Consider the following 20,867-nt stretch of genomic DNA (forward strand, 5'->3'; position numbering starts at 1 on the left):
CTGGTGATGAAGGCTGGCACTGGCTGAGCATTTCCTAAGCCTCAGATGTCCAGACTGGCACACTGGCTAAGGACATGGGTTCTGAGGCCACATTGCTGAGGAGCAAATCCCGTGTCTACCAATTGGGCAGGTTGCTTCACTCTGTGCCTCAGTTTCTTCATCAGTAAAAGGAGAGCAGCAAACAGTCCCTACTCTACAAGGCTATTGACAGGATTTCTTTATACATAATTATATTGCTTGCAACATGCTTGGCACATAAAAAGCACTCAATTATTTATTTGTTTATTATAGACAAGGTCTTGTTCTGTTGCCCAGGTAGGAGTGCTGTGGCTTGATCCTAGTTCACTGCAGTCTCAAACTTTGGGCTCAAGTCATCCTCCCACCTCAGCCTCCTGAGTAGCTGGGACTACAGGCATGTGCCATTACTCCAGCTAATTCTTATTTCTATTTTTTATTGAGATGGGGTCTCACTATGTTGCCCAGGCTGGTCCCAAACTCCTGGACTCAAGCAATCCTCTCACCTCAGCCTCCCAAAGTGTTGGCACTACAGGTATGAGCCACCATGCTCAGCGTCAACTTATTAAATTAGCTAGGAGTCTATTGAATTCTTACAAACAACCCGAGAGAAAAATTTTTATTGTTGCAACCCCATTTTACAGATGTGCAAACCGAGATCTGGAAAAGTAAAGAAAATCATCCAGGATCACACAGTTAAAAAGTGTCAGAGTTAAGAGTCAAACCAAGGTCCTCTGATTCCAAAATCAACCTGAACCTATACCCACTCCTTGAATCTTTCAGTCAAATTGCTTGAATACAGGAGGATAAAACCTTCCCAACTGAGTGGTTTAAGCTGAAGTTACAGAGGAGGACTCACTCCATTGCATTAGCATCCACCAGCTTCTGGCTAGATTATCTGAGGAGAAAGGCAGGCACTGGGGAATGCCAGTGAGTGAACTTGAATGGAACCAATATCCACACTTAGAGAGCTTCCACACTATTCAGGGAATGGTGCTGGGTGCCGGGGGCTGCAGGAGTAGGATAAATACAGGGTCCCCTCCCTAAAGAGAGCACATGTCAGGAATCACACACACGATTCTGCTGCAGAGCAGTGTGTGGCTGAGTTAACCGCCCAGGTCTGGGTCAGATAGACCCAAGTTCAAATTCTATCTCTGACACTTCCTAGCAGTACGACCTTGGGCAACTCAGTGTTCTTGTGTGTTCAGTGGGATATTCTGAGCACCTCTTCCAAGTACTTCTTTTTTTTTTTTTTTTTTTTTTTTTTTTTTGAGACAGAGTCTCGCTCTGTCACCCAGGCTGGAGTGCAGTGATGCAGTCTCGGCTCACTGCAACCTCTGCCTCCCGGGTTCAAGCGATTCTCATGCCTCAGCCTTCTGAGTAGCTGGGACTACATGCAGGCACCACCACACCCAGCTAATTGTTGTATTTTTAGTAGAGACAGGGTTTCACTATATTGCCCAGGTGGTCTCAAACTCCTGGCCTCAAATGATCCACCCGCCTTGGCAGATGTGAGCCACCACGCCCATCCCCAAGTGCTTTTGTGAGTATTAAAGATCGACTGACAATCAAGCACTCAGCCCGGTGCCTGGCCTAGAGGAAATGTTCAATAAATATTAATTATTATCATTATTATTAATGATAGAGGACCCAAAGTGTTATTAGCATATGGAAGAGGGAGAACTGGCTCCCAGATGTAGACAGTACACACAGAGTAACCAACTGGTTTGCTCAATACTGTCCTGCTTTAACTGAAAGTCCCATATCCCAGGAAACTCGTCAGTCCCTGGCAAACTGGGACAGTTGATTACCCTAGCACATGGCTTCATGGTGCGTGCAGGGGGTGCTGTTGATGACCCACTTGGATCCCTTTTACTGGGTTAGTGCATCCATCCCCCAGCTGCTAACAGTTCATAGGTACCCCTTTGCAGGGCCTGCCCTCCTCTGCCTTGCCCAGAGGGTTATGTGGCCCTTTCCTTGGCACCACCAGGCAGTGGTGGACCCACATGGGAACAAAAGTCCAGATCAGAGCCCTGCATGGGCTCAGGCTAAGCCAAGGTCCCATCTTTGCCTTGCTTTCTCCTTCTCTGTGCTTCCTGCCTCTCCACTTCCTTTCTCCTGAACACATGCCCTGCAAAATGTCTGTACCTAAACCCCTGCCTCAGGCTCTGCTCCCAGGGAACCTGATCTAATACAGAAAAGGATGTCACTTTTTTAGTTCAAATCTTTTGTTAATAATGAATGAGTGCAAAATAATAATAAAAATTTTACATATGTCCACAGAGAATATTTACACATTGAATTCCAAAATTGTAGTGCATTCTTTGTTAGAGAATCCTAATGCTGTTTTCTTAAAGTATAGTTTTAGATTTACAGAATAACTTTTTTTTTTTTTGAGACAATTTTGCTCTTGTTGCCCAGGTTGGAGTGCAGTGGTGCAATCTCCGCCCACTGCAACCTCTGCCTCCTGGGTTCAAGCGATTCTCTTGCCTCAGCCTCCTGAGTAGCTGGGATTACAGGAACCTGCCACCACGCCCAGCTAATTTTTGTAATTTTAGGAGAGACACAGTTTCACCATGTTGGCCAGATTTGTCTCAAACTCCTAACCTTAGGTGATCCACCTTCCTTGGCCTCCCAAAGTGCTGGGACTACAGACGTGAGCCACCACACCCGGCCAATTTGCAGAATAATTGAGCAGATAGTACATAAAGTTCCAGACGCCCACCCCATCCAAGTCCTCCTTCCCCAGTAGTTTCCTCAATTATTAATATCTTGCATTAATGCAGTAATGTGTTACAAATAGTGACTCAATATTGACATATTATTAAGTAAAGCCCATAATTTCCATCAGGGTTCACTCTTTGTGTTGTATTGTTCTTTTTTTTTTTTTTTTTTTTTTTCCCTTTAAGATGGAGTTTCACTTTTGTTGCCCTGGCTGGAGTGCAATGGTGTGTTCTCGGCTCACCACAACCTCTGTCTCCTGGGTTCAAACCATTCTCCTGCCTCAGCCTCCCGAGTAGCACGTGCCACCATGCGTGGCTAATTTTTATATTTTTAGTAGAGATGGGGTTTCTCCATGTTGGTCAGGCTGGTCTCAAACTCCCGACCTCAGGTGATCCATCTGCCTCAGCCTCCCAAAGTGCTGGGAATACAGGCATGAGTCACTGCGCCCGGCCAACTGTGTTGTATTGTTCTATAGGTTTTGACAAATGCATAATAACGTGTTTCTACAATGACATATCATACAGAATAGCATCATGGTCCTGTGCTTCACCTACACAGAGGGGAGCATCTGAACCAGGCATTGCTGAGGGCTTGGGGGTTCCAACGGGTGGAGGAGGAGCAAAAGCAGTTAAAGCAGAGGAAGCAAGGTGCACAAAGCCAGGTACAGGAAGGCTGGCCAGGCCTTAGAGCTCAAGTCCTCTATTCTGGGCTCTCCTTACTTACACCAGACACAGAGTTCAATCTTGGCTGTGTTGGGAGAAGCAAATAAAGAGGTGGTGTCTCCTCCACTCTTACTTGGTCCTCAGTACCGGACCACACCACACCAGCTTTCAGCTGCTCTTCCCTTGATCTCACATGAACCTGCACACATACACACATGCACATGTATACATGCAAACACATGCACATGCCTAGACACCCACACATACACACACACGTGAACACGCATATATGCATGCACGTACCCACATATGCACCCACATACATGTGTATACACACATACACACACACCCCCACCTGAGGACCCGTGGTGGTTTGTCGATATGAATCCATCAGGAGCTTCTGTTGGCTCAGACTTTGCCTGAGTGCACTTTGTCCCATGGTATGAGGTTTCAGGTCTCCGGACTTCTTGCCCCAGCGACACGTAGAGAGCCATCCTGCAGCTGGCGCACAGGATGAGAAGCTGGAGGCAGAGGAGGAGTCTGTGATGTTCAGGGCCTTGGCTGACCCCCAAGGGGGGACAGACATTGCTTATTCCAGAGAGCCACAGGCCTTGATGAGGGGAATGCTTCCTTCCCAGCACGGAGGGATTAAGCATGAGGCCCTGTGGCTACCAAGTAGATACTCAGAAAGCAGGCTGGCTAGTCTTTTTTTTTTTTTTTTTTTTTTTTTTAAGTAATGGTTTTCCAGCCTAGGCCACAGAGTGAATGAGACCCTTTCTCAGAAATAAATAAATAAATAAATAAATAAATAAATAAATAAAATAAAGTAATGATTTAAAGGAGCGCTTGCCAAAGTACATGTGATGAAGGACCCATTCTTAGATGTTTCAAAATGTTCAATCCATTATGGATAGATCATTTTGTAAAGTACAACAGAAATAAATTATTAGAAAAATGAAATTAAAAACCTGATGTACAAAACATGAGCCAAATTTTTACATTTTTACATATAACAGACATAAATATACATCATCCTTCCAAAGTGCTGTAAAGTTTCTAAATGCTTACTCTCAGTTTCTTATCACAGACCAGTAACATCCAGAGGGCAGGCAGGAGCCAGTCTGTGTACCACACTTTGAGCAGGCTGGGTTTAAAGCGTGTACTTCAGGGTCAGTGAGACCTGGGTTCAAATGCTGCCTCTGCCACCTGCTGGCTGAGTGTCTGGCAACCTGACCTTTGAAAGCCTCAGTTTCCTCATCTGTGAAATGGGGAGAACAGCAGCTTATTGTGAAGAATGTGCAGTGACGCACATAAGGCCGTGGCCACCGTGCTTGGCACAGATCCCTCCTAGCTCACTGTGTTTCTGTTCGGCTCTGCGGGGCATAGTGAGTGGCCTGGGGAAGAGGAGCCAGTTGGAGGTAGCCCCTGCTTCCAAGGGAGATAAGACATGAACTCGGATGTGGCAGAAAGAGCCAGTGATTCCTGGCATAAGAGAGGATCATGAAAAGGGCTCAAGGAGGAAAGAGTAAATTGTTTTCAGCTGGGGAAGCAGAAGCTGAGTGGGGTCTTAAAGCAAGAGATGATTCGGTAGGATGGGAAGAGGGAGGGTAAACTTCTGTAGTGGGGCCATTGGCTCCAGGCGGGAAATGGGGAAAGAACAGGCCAGTTTGGGGGAGAGGCTAGAAAAGCAGGCTGGGCTCAGACCAGAAGCTCAAGGGCTGTGAAGGGATTGGATTTTGATGGGGTCAGTACAGGGAGACAGGAAGCGTTGTGTGGAAGTGACCCTCCCCAGCCTTGAGGGAGAAGGATCACCCAGGCATGATAGAGAAAATGTATTGGCTGGAGGAGGTATGGGTGCCAGGAGACAATTGAGGTGTCCTAGCAGCAGCCGCCAGGGCCACCATGGGTGCCACTGCTGAGGCTGTGAGCACGGGATGATTCAGGTGTGGGTCCAGTAGCTCAGGGGGCTGACGCTGGGCAGAAGTGCCCAAGCACATCAGAGGCAGACTGTGACCCCACACCACGGCCCCCTTGGAGCCTGCTGGCTGCCGTTTACCCTACATCCCAGCCATCCCCAAAGCTCCCTGACAGCAGGAAAAATTCATAGCCATTGATTTTGTAATTAACAGTTTATCAATGCCATCAATACAGACCTGCTGATGGATTGCAAAGAAATTAATCTTGCAATGTTATTTTATTTCATTTTTGGTGGAAGGCAGCTGCCAATTTTGGCCTCCTTGGGGAGAGTGGGGGGAGGATGGAGAGGGCGGGGAGAGGGAGCTGGCAGGAGACAGGAGCCCAGAGGGCAGGGCCCAGCCATGTTAGGTACCCACTCTGTAAGTGGCCGAGAGTGTAGGAATGGGGCCTTGCTTCATCTCCCACCTGATGACCAAGGAGTGCTCACTGCCTTGGTAGCAGGGAGCAGAAAAATGTGGAGGAGACTTGGATGTGGGGCCAGTGAAGACCCAGCCCTGCAAGGACACTCACCCCAGCCTGAGTCCCCACAGGAATAACACTACCTGACACTGATTAGGTGCTGACCGAGCTCTGGGTAATGTGCTGCTTCAGTCACCCTCACCGCAACCCTGTGAGTCCTCACTCCCGTGTTTTTCAGCCGGCTCAGACCCAGCTGTCACGTGGCCATCAGCAGGCGCCTCCCTGCTATGCTGGGATATAGGTAAATTTTGTTTGAACCCCTAGGTCATGGCCTAAGTTCAAAACCTTTCCCAAGATTTTAGAGAACTCCCAACAGCTTCCTCCATCACCGTGCCCCATGCTGCCACCACGGGGGACCCTAACATGGAGCTCAGCCCCTATATCTGTGCCTGCATTCTGTGTCCTATAAACAGAATTTTGTCAGGTTAGCGATTGCCCTGAAGACTTGGGGAGCTGGTGCCTGGCAGCGGCAGCTGCAGTGGTTGTCATGGTGTTAGCCGTGATGGGGCTAGGGGCGGTGGTAAGGGTGATACTGCTACCAGGGTACTGACTTGTGACAAGTTCTGTTATAAACCCTTGACCTATTTAACTCCTTTAAACCCTTGAGGTAGGCATGGCTATTATCCCATTTTACAAGTGAGGAAAATGAGGCACAGAGAAGTGAATAACTTGCCTAAAGTCACACAGCCTGCAAGTAAGGTACACAGGATTTCAACAGTCTGGCTCCAGTGTCTCTGCTGCCACCCCCTGGTGACCTCTTGAGAAATGTCCTCTGTAGATGCCAGTCTCTCCCTGGGTTTGAGCCCCAGCTCTGTCATTAGCTTCTGTGACTTCCGACTGGCAATTAACCTCTCTGAGCCTCAGATTGGCTCTCTGTGAAGCGAGGGTTCTGAAGATACCCCTGCCCGCCTCCATGCTGCCTCCTGGACCCCGAGATGGCACCCATGCCAGGCAGCACTCCCCGGCCAAGCCTGCTAATGCTTGTCCTTGTGCCTGCAGATTCCATGTACATCGAGGATCTGGAGGCCGTCCAGAAGCTGCAGGACCTGCTGCACGAGGCGCTGCAGGACTACGAGCTGAGCCAGCGCCACGAGGAGCCCCGGAGGACGGGCAAGCTGCTGCTGACACTGCCCCTGCTGCGGCAGACGGCCGCCAAGGCCGTGCAGCACTTCTATAGCGTCAAACTGCAGGGCAAAGTGCCCATGCACAAACTCTTCCTGGAGATGCTGGAGGCCAAGGTCTGATGGCCCTGCACACGGACCAATACCCACCTACAGACGGACAAATGGACAGACCGAGGTGGAGACCTCCACAGCCACCAGCCTCCACCTTCAACCCCTGTATCATGGCTCTGAGCTGTCCCAGAGGCAGGGGTTTCTCACCTCCTGGCTGTGTGCAGACTCTCGGGTGCAGTGGGGCGGGGGACGGGGATGGGGGGGCAGGGGTGCGGGGCTCATCTGTAACTGGCTTTTTCTTTGGTATGTCTTTCCTTCTCCATGGGCGGTGCGGAGGCCTGGGCCTGGGCTGACTCCCTTCCGGAGTGGCGACCACTGGAGCAAGTGCCCCCTCCCCTCTACTGAGCCACCAAGAGGCAGCGTGTGCATTTCCTAACTCCCTTGCCTCCTCCCCGCTCCGTGGCCTGGGTGGGCAGTGCTCGGGCTGGGTACCACCCGGAGGTTTTCCTTCTGCAGAGGGCAGGTGTGCAAGGGACAGCAGCATCTTCTTCCAGAGGCCCTGCCTGCTCTGAGATTCTCTGGGGCCCCTCAAGAGGCCCCATATCTTCCACAGTTCCCACTCAGCTTTCAGGGCGGACCCAAGGAGAGCAGCGGCTAGAGCTCACGTGTTTCCTGGGCACCCCACCCCTCGGGGCCTAGCCCCCTGCCTGTCACCCACCGTGCCAGTGTCCACCTGTCCTCCTCCTCTCCTCCTCCCCTGGGAGTCCCATGCTACTTCCTGACCCTACCTCAGAGCTCACTCACCCAGTGGGTTCAGCCAGCCACGGTGACTCCAGGGCCTGTAGACAGGAACGCGCTGGCACAGAGAAAAGCGGGGACCATATCATCCTCCCCAGAACCCTCTCCTGCTTCCTGCCTTCCCCGTCTCCCTGAAGGGCAGGTCCAGGCCAGGTGAGCCTGTGAGAAGCTCAGGAGCCTGGCTCCATCTGAGAGCACTCCAGGTGGGGGAGGATCAGGCAGGATGGGCAGAGGCCCAGACCCATCTTTACCAAGCACAGAAAGGCCCAGCAGCTGAGTAAGTAGGCAGGGGAGCCCCAAAGAGGGGAAGTTCAGCGGGGTGGCCTGCCTCATCCTTCCTGGCTTCCCTTCCCTGCACTCAGCATCATACCGCAGGGCTGGTGTGCCAGTGCCACAGGAGGGGTGCCCTCACACCACCCTTGCACCACCAGAGGTTTGGTGTAGCTCCCCTGGGCACTGCGAGCATGCCAGCTCTCTGGCAGGACGCCTGCAGTCCCCCTGGCTGTGCCGGGTGACCAACCATCCTGGGACGTTTCTTTGTCCCAGGAAACTCCTCCACTCCAGGCACATTGGGACAGTGGGTCACCCTATTTCTGTGGACAGCCATGAAAGTTTTCACTCATTCAAGGGGCAGCCCTGAACACCCATTTGTGCTCACATGTTGGCTAAGGGCAGCTTAGAGGATCTCCCAAGGACGAAAGAGTATCAAGCCATGATGGAAAATGCCCCTTCCGGATCAGCTGCCTTCACAAGAAGGAATCAGAGCAACCCCCTGGGGATCCCCAATCAATGCCCTTCTAGTCCACCCCTCTCACCGAGACAGGCAGGCAGATCTCACCTGGCACTAGGACACCAGGAGGCCAGGTGCCTTTCTGCAGCTTTTCCATGGAAGCCCTGGTCCTGCCTCCCTGGTTCTACCCCAGGAACCTCCCAGCCTGGGCTTCCGGGCTCGGACATGCTGAGGTCATCCCAGACAGGAGGGCTGGCTGAAACCCACAAACCGCAGAGCAGCTCTCTGATGGTGTCCCACACAGAAAATGTTAAGGGTTCCAAGAGTCCTCCCAGACCAGTGGTGTGTCCCCCCCGGTTCTGCTTGCCTTTGGGGAATCAGGTCTGAGTCACTTGATGAGTAGGTACTGGAGCCATTACCCAGGATGCTGCATGCCTGGCCCTCCATGCAGCCCATCTTCCCTCATTTGGGTGGAGGCACACATTCGGGGCAAAGGCCCCTTCCCGGCATCAAGGAACACCAGCTACAAACGAAGTCTAGCACAGTATTTAGAGGCTCTGCCCTGAGGTTCTGCTCCGGGGAAACCTTCACAGTAGAGACCTTGGGGTGTGCACTTTGGGGCTCCCTCAGTCTCTCACTGTGCTGTGTCCTTGCAGCGGGGCCGAGGTGGCACCCCTCTCTGTCACTTCCTGCTCAAGCTGGAGGACCCAGGCGGCAGGGCATCATGCCCAGCTGGCATCTGCTGTCCGTCTTTTCTAGGGAAAGCATTTCTGGCTCACCATGTAACATCTGGTTTGGAGCGTGTTGGTGTTCTGCACACTGCCTCACTGGACCTAGTGTTGCTGCGAGCACCCCCACTTCAGAGCCCCTCTAGCAGAGTGGGGTGGAAGTCCTGTTGGTTGGTATCCATGAGGTGGAAGCTGCTTTTATACTTAAACCTCAGATCACAACAGGAAATGTGTCAGTAACAATGGAACTCCATCCAATGGGAAAGTTCCTGGTACTGAAAGGGTCCATTGGACACTCAGAAAAGAAGTTTAGGGGCCAACTTCTTACCTGGAAGCCTGGCCAGATGAGGAGCCTCTCCGGGGGACAGGACTGACTTAGTGGAAGGTGGTGAAGTGAGGAGAGTTTAGGGGACCCTTCTCCCAATGGAACAGATCTCAAGTTTACTCCAAACCTGCCATTTCTGGAAAATCTGTAAAGAGGAAACAGCCCGTCTCAGTTGTACTCATGATACAGGTCCTTTGAAATGAACCAAGAAATAAAACATAAAAATCCAACCATGGAGAAGGTGGTATGGCTGGGTTTTGTTTGGTCCCCTTGTCCTCATACATTCTAAAGTTTCCAGACTGGCTTTGTTACTTTGTGAACTCATCATGTGTGAAACCCAATCTTTGCATATAGGGAGCTTCCTCGGGCCACACTTTAAGAACCAAGTAAGAGACTCTCAAGACTCCAGCAGAGTCGGGAGGCCATGGCAGAGCCTTAGAGGAGCTGGAACCTGCACCCACCTGTGTCGGGGGCCCCCTTTCCCCATAGACTCCGCCCTCCCTCTGTGCAGATGGAAGTGGCAGGGGAGGATGACCAGCTTGTGACAAGAAGACCGAAGGGTTCAGAGTCCATGCTCATGGAACAGCACCAAAGAAAAGCACTATGTGGAAAGATTGTTTTATTTTCTAATAATGATAATATGGCTGGAATGGCTTCTTAAGATGTATATATTTTTTAAAATGGCAGTTCCCCATTGCAGCATCACCTACTTGTACGTCTTTCGGCCTCTGTATATGTTCTCCCAGAGATCCCCATGTAAATCAAATGCCCTAGGATTCTTCCATCCTGGTCCCATGTATCTGGAATCTAATAAATAAGGAAAGGAACTATTGAGTTTCTTCACACATTGTCTTTCTGGGCTGACTGTCCCCTGGACAGCATTGCCCTCGGGTCTCAGGCTGAGACTAGGAGAGGCCGTTGGAAGAGGCAACCCAGCCACAGTGTTCCCTGGGGAGTGCCATGGTGTCATTTTAAAAGCATGTTCATCAGCAAAGCTCAGGAATGCAACTGGAGAAGTATGCTACAGGTCTGAGAAGTTCCCTGTTGCTTTTATGCTTTTAATATCAATGGTAAGGCAATCATTAATGCCAGAGAAATGAGATATCAGATATATGTAAATGAAAACCAATTCATTGCCTTAGGATTTTGAATTGCATCTGTGACTCACACAACACTGATAGCACAGCCCACGTGTTATTCCAGGACACACACAGGACCAGTGAGAAGCAGAGGGGAGGGCCTGAAAGAGATCAAAGAAGACATTTCAAGATGCCTTTTGTTGCAAGTAAAAGACATTCTAGCTTATACCAGCTTACTGGATTTATATGTGAGTGCAGAAGTGGGGTAGGCATCAGGCAGGGTTTGATCCAGAGGTTCACAAAGTAAATAGAGTTATGGTTCAACTTTTCTGATTCCCCCTGTTCTTCTGTGTGTTTGTTTCATCCTTATGCTGGCCTCTTTCCTGGTAGCAAGAAGGCTGCCAGTTTTTTGTTTCACACCCTGGGGGGGAGAGAAAATCTCTTTCTGCAAAAATGGAAAATGTCTGAACTTCTTTCTGAACTCCACTGGGTTTTGTGTCTATCCCTAAATGAATCCCCGTGACCAGCTTGGGGTAGAATTAGTTCCACTCAGTGGCCTAGCTGCCACACTGCGGGAAAGGGGTGGGTTGGAAGTCTAGAAGTCTAGAAGACAGCCAACCATAATGCCCACAGAACCCACATACGTGGACAGCTCAGGGTCTGGTCAACTTTCAGTGAGAGGTTTGTGAGTCTCCTGAAGCTCTCGAAAGATACGAACCACATGGTTATCTTTGCATTCAACACCTTCATGCATGATATGCATTATGTACTTGTGGCAATGAAAGTACTCAATTTGTAGATTCTTTTTAGGTAATTCACCTTAAAAGAATGCACACATGGCTGGTATTCATGCTGCTTTCTTAAGAAAAAAGTAATTAGGAAAAAAAGTCAACCATAATATCATGTAATGCAGTCAAAATGAAAACCTTTATTTGATTATCTGTATATTAGGATATTCTGTGCTACTTTTTCCATTTATACATGTAATTGTGATCAGACTAGCTCATATTTTCAAAGACTTAATCTCATCCATATCTCCATCTCCATTCATTCTCTAGTCTCTCTTAGTTGTTATTGTTGTTTTGTTAGCAAAAAAGTGAAGCTTCAAAGAAAGGGGAAAAACTCAACTAATAGTCATTCATTCATTCTTTTACTCATTCAACAAATATTTACTGAGGATCTACCCTGTTCCAGACACTATTCTGGGCACGGAGACTATCTCCATAAAGAGAACAAACAAGGCCGAGCACGGTGGCTCACACCTGTAATCCCAGCACTTTAGCAGGCCTAGGCGGGTGGATCATGAGGTCAAGAGTTTAAGACCAATCCTGGCCAATATGGTGAAAACCCATCTCTACTAAAAATACAAAAATTAGCTGGGCATGGTGGCACACACTTGTAGTCGCAGTTACTCGGGAGGCTGAGGCAGGAGAATGGCATGAATCTGGGAGGCGGAGGTTGCAGTGAGCTGAGATCGAACCACTGCACTCCAGCCTGGGTGACAGAGCAAGACTCCGCCTCAAAAAAACAAAAAAGAGAGAGAGAGAGAAACAAGAAAAAACTAAATCCATCTTCATTTTTCATGGAGCAGACAGTCTATTGGGAGGAAGAGAGAGAAAATAAGCACAGCAAATAACCAAATTATATAATTTGTTAGAATGTATATAGTGTAAGTGAGTTGGGGGGAAGCAAGGTATGGGTGAGCAGAAATGGGGTGGAGGCTACAATTTTTTTTTTTTTTTTTTTTTTTTAAAGGCAGAGTCTGGCTCTGTCTCCCAGGCTGGAGTGCAGTGGCGCAATCTCGGCTCACTGCAAGCTCCGCCTCCCAGGTTCACGCCATTCTCCTGCCTCAGCCTCCTGAGTAGCTGGGACTACAGGTGCCCGCCACCATGCCCGGCTAATTTTTTGTATTTTTAGTAGAGACGAGGTTTCACCATGTTAGCCAGGATGGTCTCAATCTCCTGACCTCGTGATCTGCGCTCCTCGGCCTCCCAAAGCACTGGGATTACAGGCATGAGCCACTGCGCCCGGCCTACAGTTTTTAAAGGAGTGATCAGAGCAGTCTCAATGAGGATGTTACACTCAACAACAAAAGTTAAAGAAAGTGAGGATTATGTGGGTGTATGGAGGGAAAGGTCTTCACGCAGAGAGAGCAGCCAGGGCAAAGGCCCTGGGGTAAGACTATGCTTGGCGTATTCAGTAAGCATCAAGGAAAGGAGTGTGGGTGAAATGGAATGGATGAGGCCCTGGGAAACAAGGGACACAAGGTGATAGTAAGTGTGGCTCTCACGCTAAGAGATTACATGAGGAACCAGTGGAAGCATTTGAATACAGGGGTGACACAATCACACATTTTAATAGGACCACTTTCAGTTTTTTGTGGTTTGCTGGGCTGTTGTTTCTTTGAAAGTGTCTGACTGGACATTGAACATGGTGTTGGGGTTTTATCTAGGTCATGTATTTAAATAGGGGTCTTCAGAATGGGGCCGGGGTGGAAGTACATGGGATAGGTGTGTCATTCTCAAGTCTTCCTGGGCCACCAGAGGCGCCTGGCTGGCCCCACCTTTGTGCCCACCCCTATCTTAGTTTTGCCCCAAACTTGTCATGGGGGCTCTGGTTGTCCCTCTCCTCTTTCAGTTGCTGTGTTAATAACACGCTCCAAGAGGACAGGGTAGAAGCAGGAAGACCAGCTAGAAGACCACTGGTCAGGTGACTGTGGCTTGGAGCAGGGACATTTCAGAGCAGGTGTTAAGAAGCGCTGGGGGCTGGCCACAGTGGCTCATGCCTGTAATCCTAGTACCTTGGAATGTCAAGGTGAGTGGGCCACTTTGAGCTCACGAGTTGGAGACCTGGGCAACCTGGTCAAACCCTGTCTCTACAAAAAGTGCAAAAATGAGCTGGCATGGTGGCTCGCACCTGTGGTCCCAGCAACTCGAGAGGCTGAAGCTGAAGGATAGCTTGAGCTGGGAAGCGGAGGTTGCAGTGAGCTGAGATTGCATCACTGCACTCCAGCCCGGGTGACACGGCAAGACTCTGTCTCAAAAAAAATAAATAAATAAAATAAATAAATAAATAAAAATAAAAATAAAAGAAGTGCTTGGGTTCTAGATCTATTTTGAAGCCGCCAGATTTGCTGATAAGTTGAATGTGGAATGAAAGAAAGAAAGGAGACGTGGGTAATTCCAAAGATTTCGGCCCCAGAAACTGGAAGGAGTAAGGTTGTTATCCACTGAGATGGGAAAGACTGAGGGAGAGCAAGCTTGGGAACTGGGTGGGAGAATCAATCGTGTTAAGGGTGAGATGCTATCACAGGTCCAAGGGAGACGTATTGCCAAGAAGACCTTAGACCATAGGGCAAGTTAAACAGGAAACAGGAAATGTGCTTCCCCCAGTAACAGATGTAGCACTGGTGGTCTTTCCCAGCTAAGAATTCCTTCTCACACCCAGCCAACCCCTCCACTGTTCTCTACCTTTCCTCGTAGGCAAGAAAGTAAATTAAACTGGTGAACATAGGTTTGTGGAGTAGAAGGAGCTTAGCGATCACCTTTTATGTCATTATTTGTCAGTTGAGCGAAATAACCCAAAAGTAAGCTTCTGGGGAAAAGACCCTCACTAGAAGAATCAGAACTTAACCTCACCCTTGATGTTTCAAAAACAGTGTGGGGTGCTGGGAAGCTCGCTGTACTGGCAAGTACACAACTGCTTGACTAGATTTAGACCAGGAGTTCACAAATGGGGGCAATTTCCCCCCCAGGGGACACCTGGCAATGTCTGGAGACATCTTTTGTTGTCACACTGAGCGTAGCTACAGGGGTGGAGGCCAGGGATGCTGCTGCCAGACATCCTACAGGGCATAGGACAGCCCCCCACTGAAAGAATTATCTCACCCCAGATGTCAGTGGTGCTGAAGTTGAGAAACACTGTTTGGATGTACTCTGGGCATTATTAAGGAAGAACTGGAAGCCATTCTTCTAGAAGGGCACCTGTGTTCCACCCAGAGTTCCAGGAAACACAGTGTGGGGGCGTCAACTCCTGTTACCAAGCTCTTCACCCCAGTGCCATCTGCACCCCACTTGGTCTCACTCTACCCTGACACTTCTATCGGGGCAAACATCCTACGCTCTGCATGAGCAGTTTCTGTTCAGACTCAGCCTTCAGGTCCAACCAAGTTCTTCCCCCTAATGCTGTCTGCACCCCACCTGGCCTCACTCTACCCTGACACTTCTATCAGGGGCAAACATCACATGCTCTGCATGGACAGTTTCTGTTCAGACTCAGCCTTCAGATTCAAGGAGAGACCGCTCTGGTCCTGCAGTCTGCTCCGGCCTGGTTCCTTTCTATGTCAACTTTTGGTTTTGTGAAGCCAGGCAGCACCTGTGGCTTCAGGTCTCAAAGAAGTGGAGACCCTTCTTGGCAGACCTAAGAGGCCCCCGTTGAAGTGTGCTAAGAACAAAGGTGACTCTACATCCTCATCTTCCTCACCCCAAGTGGCCCCAGTCCCTGGCTGCCTGTCCCTACACTTGTGGTCTGCGTCTGGGTTTTCTCTCATTACTTCCTCCCCTTGCCTGGGATGGGCAGGGGCTCCTGGCGTTGGCCATTCGAAGTCCAGCATCTGATGGTCAGAAGTGAAGCCTTCTCTGCGGAATGGTGGGGGAGAAGAGCTACGAGACTTTTGAGATCTTTTCTCCTACTTACTTTTTCAAGGCAATTGATCTTACTTCTATAGACATCTCTCCCTTATCAGCCCAAATGTCCCACCCACCTATGCAAAGATCCCATTGTCAGCTGTCACAAACCAGGACCAAGCCACAAGGCACCAGGGCTTTCACTTGGGTACTGAAGAATCTCTTCCACTTCCCTTGTGGAGGAGAAGGACAGGCAGAGCTTTCCATCCCCTCCTCCCACAGGCACACAAGACAAGCTTGGAGCAAGACTAATACAGGGGTGGGCAAAAAGGAGGGGGCCAACCAGGTGCCTGGGCTGCCCCAACAACCCACCTGTTATGTGGTCTATACTTCCACCCCACTCCCCCCCCCTTTTTTTTTTTTTTTTTTTTTTTTTTGAGACAGAGTCTTTCTTTGTTGTCCAGGCTGGAGTGCAGTGCCATGATCTTGGCTCCCTGCAACCCCCGCTTCCTAGGTTCAAGCAATTCTCCTGCCTCAGCCTCCCAAGTAGCTGGGATTACAGGTACCCACCACCAAGTCCAGTTAATTTTTATATTTTTAGTAGAGATGGGTTTTCACCATTTTGGCCAGGCTGGTCTCAAACTCCTGACCTCAAGCAGTCCACCCGCCTCAGCCTCCCAAAGTGTTGGGATTACAGGTGTGAGTCCAGCTATCAACCCCATTCTTTAGATTACGACACGGATGCACTGCCCACTGCACCAAGAGGGCAACCTATCAACCTCATTCTTAAGATCCCTATTTAATACATGTCCCAGGTAAAACCCCGATGCCATGTTTAATGCCCAGTCAGTCACTTGCAAGGAAACAACAACCCAGCAAACCCCAAAACAACTGAAAGTGCCACAAGTCTTCACTACCCTTCTTCTCATCCCTCCCTCACTGATCCATCCCTGATCCAGATCCGCGTAGCCCCTTAAACATTTTCCCATTTTCCTGCGCAGGTTAAAGGGCTAGAGCAAAATCTCTTCTTCAGCAGAGGATATGGGGCAGGGGTGGCGAAGGAAGACTGGAAACCTCACCACCTATGTCTTTTATCTTGCCTCAGTTGCAAATTCACTTCACACTCCAAGAATAGAAACTGTGAACCTGAGAGAGCTGTCCTTTGCCTGCCCCAAGGCTTTGCTGTGTGCGTTGTCCTTCTACAGAACCAGGACGTGCCCCTCTGGGACCCACCTCCAGGCCCAAAGGCTGTAGCAGTTGTTTTAAGTCTTGTTTCAGCAAGCACCCAGCAAGGCTGGGCCTTTCCTACCTAAGGCGTGCCCTCTCCCCTCCAATGCGCCTAAATTTTCCCAGTTAATTCTACCAGAGCAGTCTCTCCTTGGACCTGAAGGCTGAGTCTGAACAGCAACTGCCCATGCAGAGCATGGGATGTTTGCCCTTGCTAGAGGTGTCAGGGTAGAGTGAGACCAGATGGGGTGCAGATGGCATCGGGGGGGAAGGGCTTGGTAACAGGAATTGATGCCCCCACACTGTGTTTCCTGGAACTCTGGTGGAACACAGGGGCCCTTCTAGAACAATGGCTTCCAGTTCTTCCTGACATTTGACTCATTATCTATTTCTCATTCATTCATCATCTGGCACAGGGCTGGATTTGCGGGGTATGGTGGGAGCTCAGAGTTTATCTGGGAAAGTAAACATTGAACTAGTGGTTTACAAGTGTATTTTATTACAGGAGACTTTTAGCAATATAAGAGAGACTTTAACGGAGGCAGGCACCAAGCTGGCCACTAAAGGTAGGGATGGTGAAGAACAGTTATCCAAGGACATCAGCCCTGGTGCAGCAGGTTGAGGCCAAGTCCTGAAGGAGTGGAGTTAAACAGGTGAGGAAGGAAACAGTGTTTCAGGAAGAAAGAAGAGAAACGCTGTTCAGGAAAGAGAGAGAGAGAGAGAGGCTGCTCTGTTCCATGCCTGCCCAATAAACTGGAAGAAGACCACCTGATTGGTTGAGTGGGGCCAGAGATGAGGAAGAAAAGAGAAGGTTGGAAACTGCCAAGGCCAGATTGTTGAGGACACTGCTCAACATGGCAAGAGCAACGGGAAATCCTGCAGAGTTTCAAGCAGGGGAGTGACAGGGTCAGATCTGTCTCTCCTACCTGGAGACAGTGGGTCAAGCATTTTGTTGTCCATGGACTGGCTATGGGATGAAGCATGGGCTTCAGATTCAGACGGGCTGAGGCCCAGAAGTCTGCCCTGCCACTCACTGGCTGCATGGCCATGGGCCAGACACCTCCGCTCTCAATCTATGCAATGCAGCTGATCACACCAAGTGAGGATGCTAATGGGCAGCATTAGTGGATGCTTCCATATCCCAGACACTTCACATATTAGGCCCTTCACTCCTCACAATGAGTGTCCGATGTAAATGCCACTGCCTTCATTCTATTGGAGACTAAAGCTCAGAAAGGTTATTCTACTTGTTTGAGGTTACAGAGGTCAGATTTGAATCCAGGTCTGTATGAGTTCAATTAATGTCTCTTCTCCTAACCACCACGTCATATTTTAGACTATGAAGTTGTTGTCTAAAAGACTGGGTGCATAGTAGGCACTCAACAAGCATTTGTTCCCCCCAACCCTCCTTCTACTGTGAGACACCCATGGCCTCACAGGAGCCTCCCCCAGCTACAGATGTCTGCCCCTCACCCCTGCCAGGCACGGCTTGTCCCCAACCTGGGTCAGCTTACTAACATCTCCATCAGGGCAGGAAGGGAGAGAGGAGACACAAGCGTGCATTTGGAGACTTCTGTGCCGAGCAGCTCCTGTGCTCTGTGACAGTGGGGCCACCAGAGGAGGCACTGCTGTGCCAGTTTGCTGGTTAAGTTACTTTACCCAAAGACGCACCCTGCAGAAGTAACTGAGCTGAGCTGATGCTGCTGGCCTTCAGACTACATTACAGGGGACAAAAATCCTCCTACCTTATTCCTTTCTGCGTGACTTTGGAGGAAAAAAAAACCCAGCCAAACCTTATGAGCTTATATTATGCTGACATTTTTATCATCATCCTAGAGGTCCCTGGGGTGAAGGCTCAGGTTTACTAAGAAGAAAAAGTCTTAACTGTATGGTATGAGAAGTCAGACCTTAGGCAGAAGGAATCCCACATTCCTGGACAGAACACAGAAGGATCTCAGGAGGCAACGCCTGGCTTGAACCGTGGGACATGGAGATGTTTGCAGGGCAGGGATGTTTGGAGCAGATGTTCTGTGTCCCATAAACCATGCATTATAGGGGGGTTGTCCTAGCTGAGACTACTCTCCTATCCTAGTCACAGGCATCCTGCAGGACAGGGAATGAGAAGGAGACACCAGTGTCAGGTACAGAGGAAAGCCTGGGTGGTCCTTGCCTGGTCTTGGCCAGGGACCTGTGTCTTTCTTTATTCTATGTCCCAGGCTACCCTCTGCTTCACATTGAGGTCACTAGGTGGGAGGAAGCAGGGACAGAAGGCCAACAGAGGGGAAGGCCCCAGGGCAGATGTGGAAACTGCTGGCCAAAAGGAAAGATAATTTGACTCAGAGGAAGGACAAAGCTCCCCCAGCTTCCTCTGGAAATTGCTTTGTTTAAAATGCAAAGTGCCGATGTGTTTAGATGACATCTCAGCATCCATCACCCTATGCAAATGCTGACCCTGGGGGAGAGGAGCCCCTGTAAGTCACTCCAATCCCCTAATCAAGTGTGTGTGGGTGATGACAGGCCAAGGGAGTGGCCTAGGGGCAGGCGACAGCTCACCACCCAAGAGAGGCTTGATAAGGACTGAAATGGGAGGGAGTCCAGCCCTGGGGGGTGGGTCCACACCTGCATCATCCCCAGGCTAGCTGCTCTTGGATGCAGGATGCCAGCTGCTGCTGTAGGTGACTGAGGACAGAGCGCTAAACAAGTTGCTGCTGGACCTAGTTGCCTCAGTTGCAAATTCACTTCACACTCACACAGACAGTGAATTAACAGCCCTTCCCCTGAGCAGGAGGATGCCCCTTACCTGAACACTCTGAAACTGGGAAAAGGGTGAAATTGATTACCTGACTGGGAGTGGGGCTCTTCAACCCAAGCTGCCATTTGAGATCTCAGCCCATCCCCATGAGACAGCCTTCCACCTGTGTCCCAGACTCGGCTTGGACACCTTCGGTGACAAAAACCCATTGTCCTGGGAGGGTGTCCAGATAAAATACAAGATGCCCAGTTAAATTTGAATTTCAGATAAACAATTAATAATGTTTTAGTATAAATATGTCCCAAATATTGTATGGGATGATTTATTGTTTATCTGAAATTCAAATTTAACTGGGTGTCCTGTTTTTTTGTTTTGTTTTGTTTTTTGCTAAATCTGGCCAACTATATACCCTGATCAATCCATTCCCACTTTTTTGTATATGTTTAATCATCAAATAATGGATTGGGTCCACTTCTCTGCCTTTCATATCTTCCCATCTTCTCCATCCTCCATCCTGGTCCTGCTTTCTAGGCCATATGAGGCAAGCTGTACCCTTCTTCCACCCACAATCCTTTGGAAATGGAAACAGACTCTCAGGTACTCACAGGTTCCCTGATTCTGAGCTCTCAAACTGTCCTCTGGTTGCTTCCTGTGTATCAACTTTAGGTTGGATTCAGGAGCTTGAGACGGAACTGAATAACTTGGCAAGTCAGGTAGTAATCTCTTCCAGAGGCTATGTCTTTGGTGGTGCAGGGGGCTTAGGGTGCACCAGTACAATAAAACATGCTTACAACCACCCCACCCACACTCACCCACCCCCGCCAAACACTTGGCAGACTTGACTGGAAAATGCCATGAAGGACTAGAAGCTGATCCTGTAAGTAAATTTTCCTCTTTAGCAGAGAATGTGGGTTGGAGGGCGTAGAAGAAGATTGAAAACCTTACCACCTATATCTTTTATTTTGCTTCAGTTGCAAATTCACTTCACACTCAAAGAACAGAAATCACCCGGACTTCAAGAGAGTTGTCATTCTACAGAACCAGGATACGCCAGAAAGGGCCATGAATGATACAAAACATCAATGCAGAGGAATTAATTAGGCAGAACAGTGCGTTTTGCACATGAGTACCAATTCACAATTAGGTCTTCTGCCAACCCAGAGTACAGGTGAGTGCGGTCCTAATTTTCAGGTAGCCAGCAGAACTTTCTCCTAAGCTCTGTACAGCCATCTCCACAGAAGTAGCTGTGGGGACATCTTCAATGTGCTAAGCATCGATATGGAGCTGCTGCCTTCAAAGGTACAGCTGCAGGTAAGGGTACAACTCTGAAGACCATATTAAGCCACCAGTCGCAACTTACATGGAAACTGCTACCTCTCCCCGGTAATGAATAAATAACCCAACCAATAGGAAGAAGATAATTTTCAAGCAATTCTCAGTTGCAGAAACAAATTTTAGGGGCTCCATCCATTTACAATATGGATAACTTCATGCGTCAAAATATGTAAGGAGCCAAATGCCAGTGGGGTAAGGAAGGGTTTTCTCATCAGCATTCTCTTGTGTTTCAGGTATAGGTCTTACCTTTTCAGGG

At 49.3% G+C, this 20,867-nt stretch overlaps 1 protein-coding gene across 4 annotated transcripts in view; it reads left to right on the forward strand.

Annotated features, from left to right (window-relative positions):
- Window positions 1–9,139, forward strand: part of ESRRB (estrogen related receptor beta) — a 125,672-nt gene extending 116,533 nt beyond the window's left edge. For 3 of the 4 annotated variants that reach the window (XM_007987358.3, XM_037984308.2, XM_073011185.1), the window contains one exon: window positions 6,837–7,153. In XM_007987358.3, coding sequence (XP_007985549.1) covers window positions 6,837–7,081 — 245 coding nt within the window. In that variant the 3' untranslated portion in view covers window positions 7,082–7,153. Of the gene's footprint in view, window positions 1–6,836; window positions 7,154–8,013; window positions 8,029–8,485 lie in introns of those variants that run through there. The other variant, XM_073011184.1, reaches the window with a different exon arrangement.
- The last annotated feature ends 11,728 nt before the right edge of the window (window positions 9,140–20,867 follow it).

The sequence above is a fragment of the Chlorocebus sabaeus genome, chromosome 24 (assembly GCF_047675955.1).
Source record: "Chlorocebus sabaeus isolate Y175 chromosome 24, mChlSab1.0.hap1, whole genome shotgun sequence".
Lineage (NCBI taxonomy): Eukaryota > Metazoa > Chordata > Mammalia > Primates > Cercopithecidae > Chlorocebus > Chlorocebus sabaeus.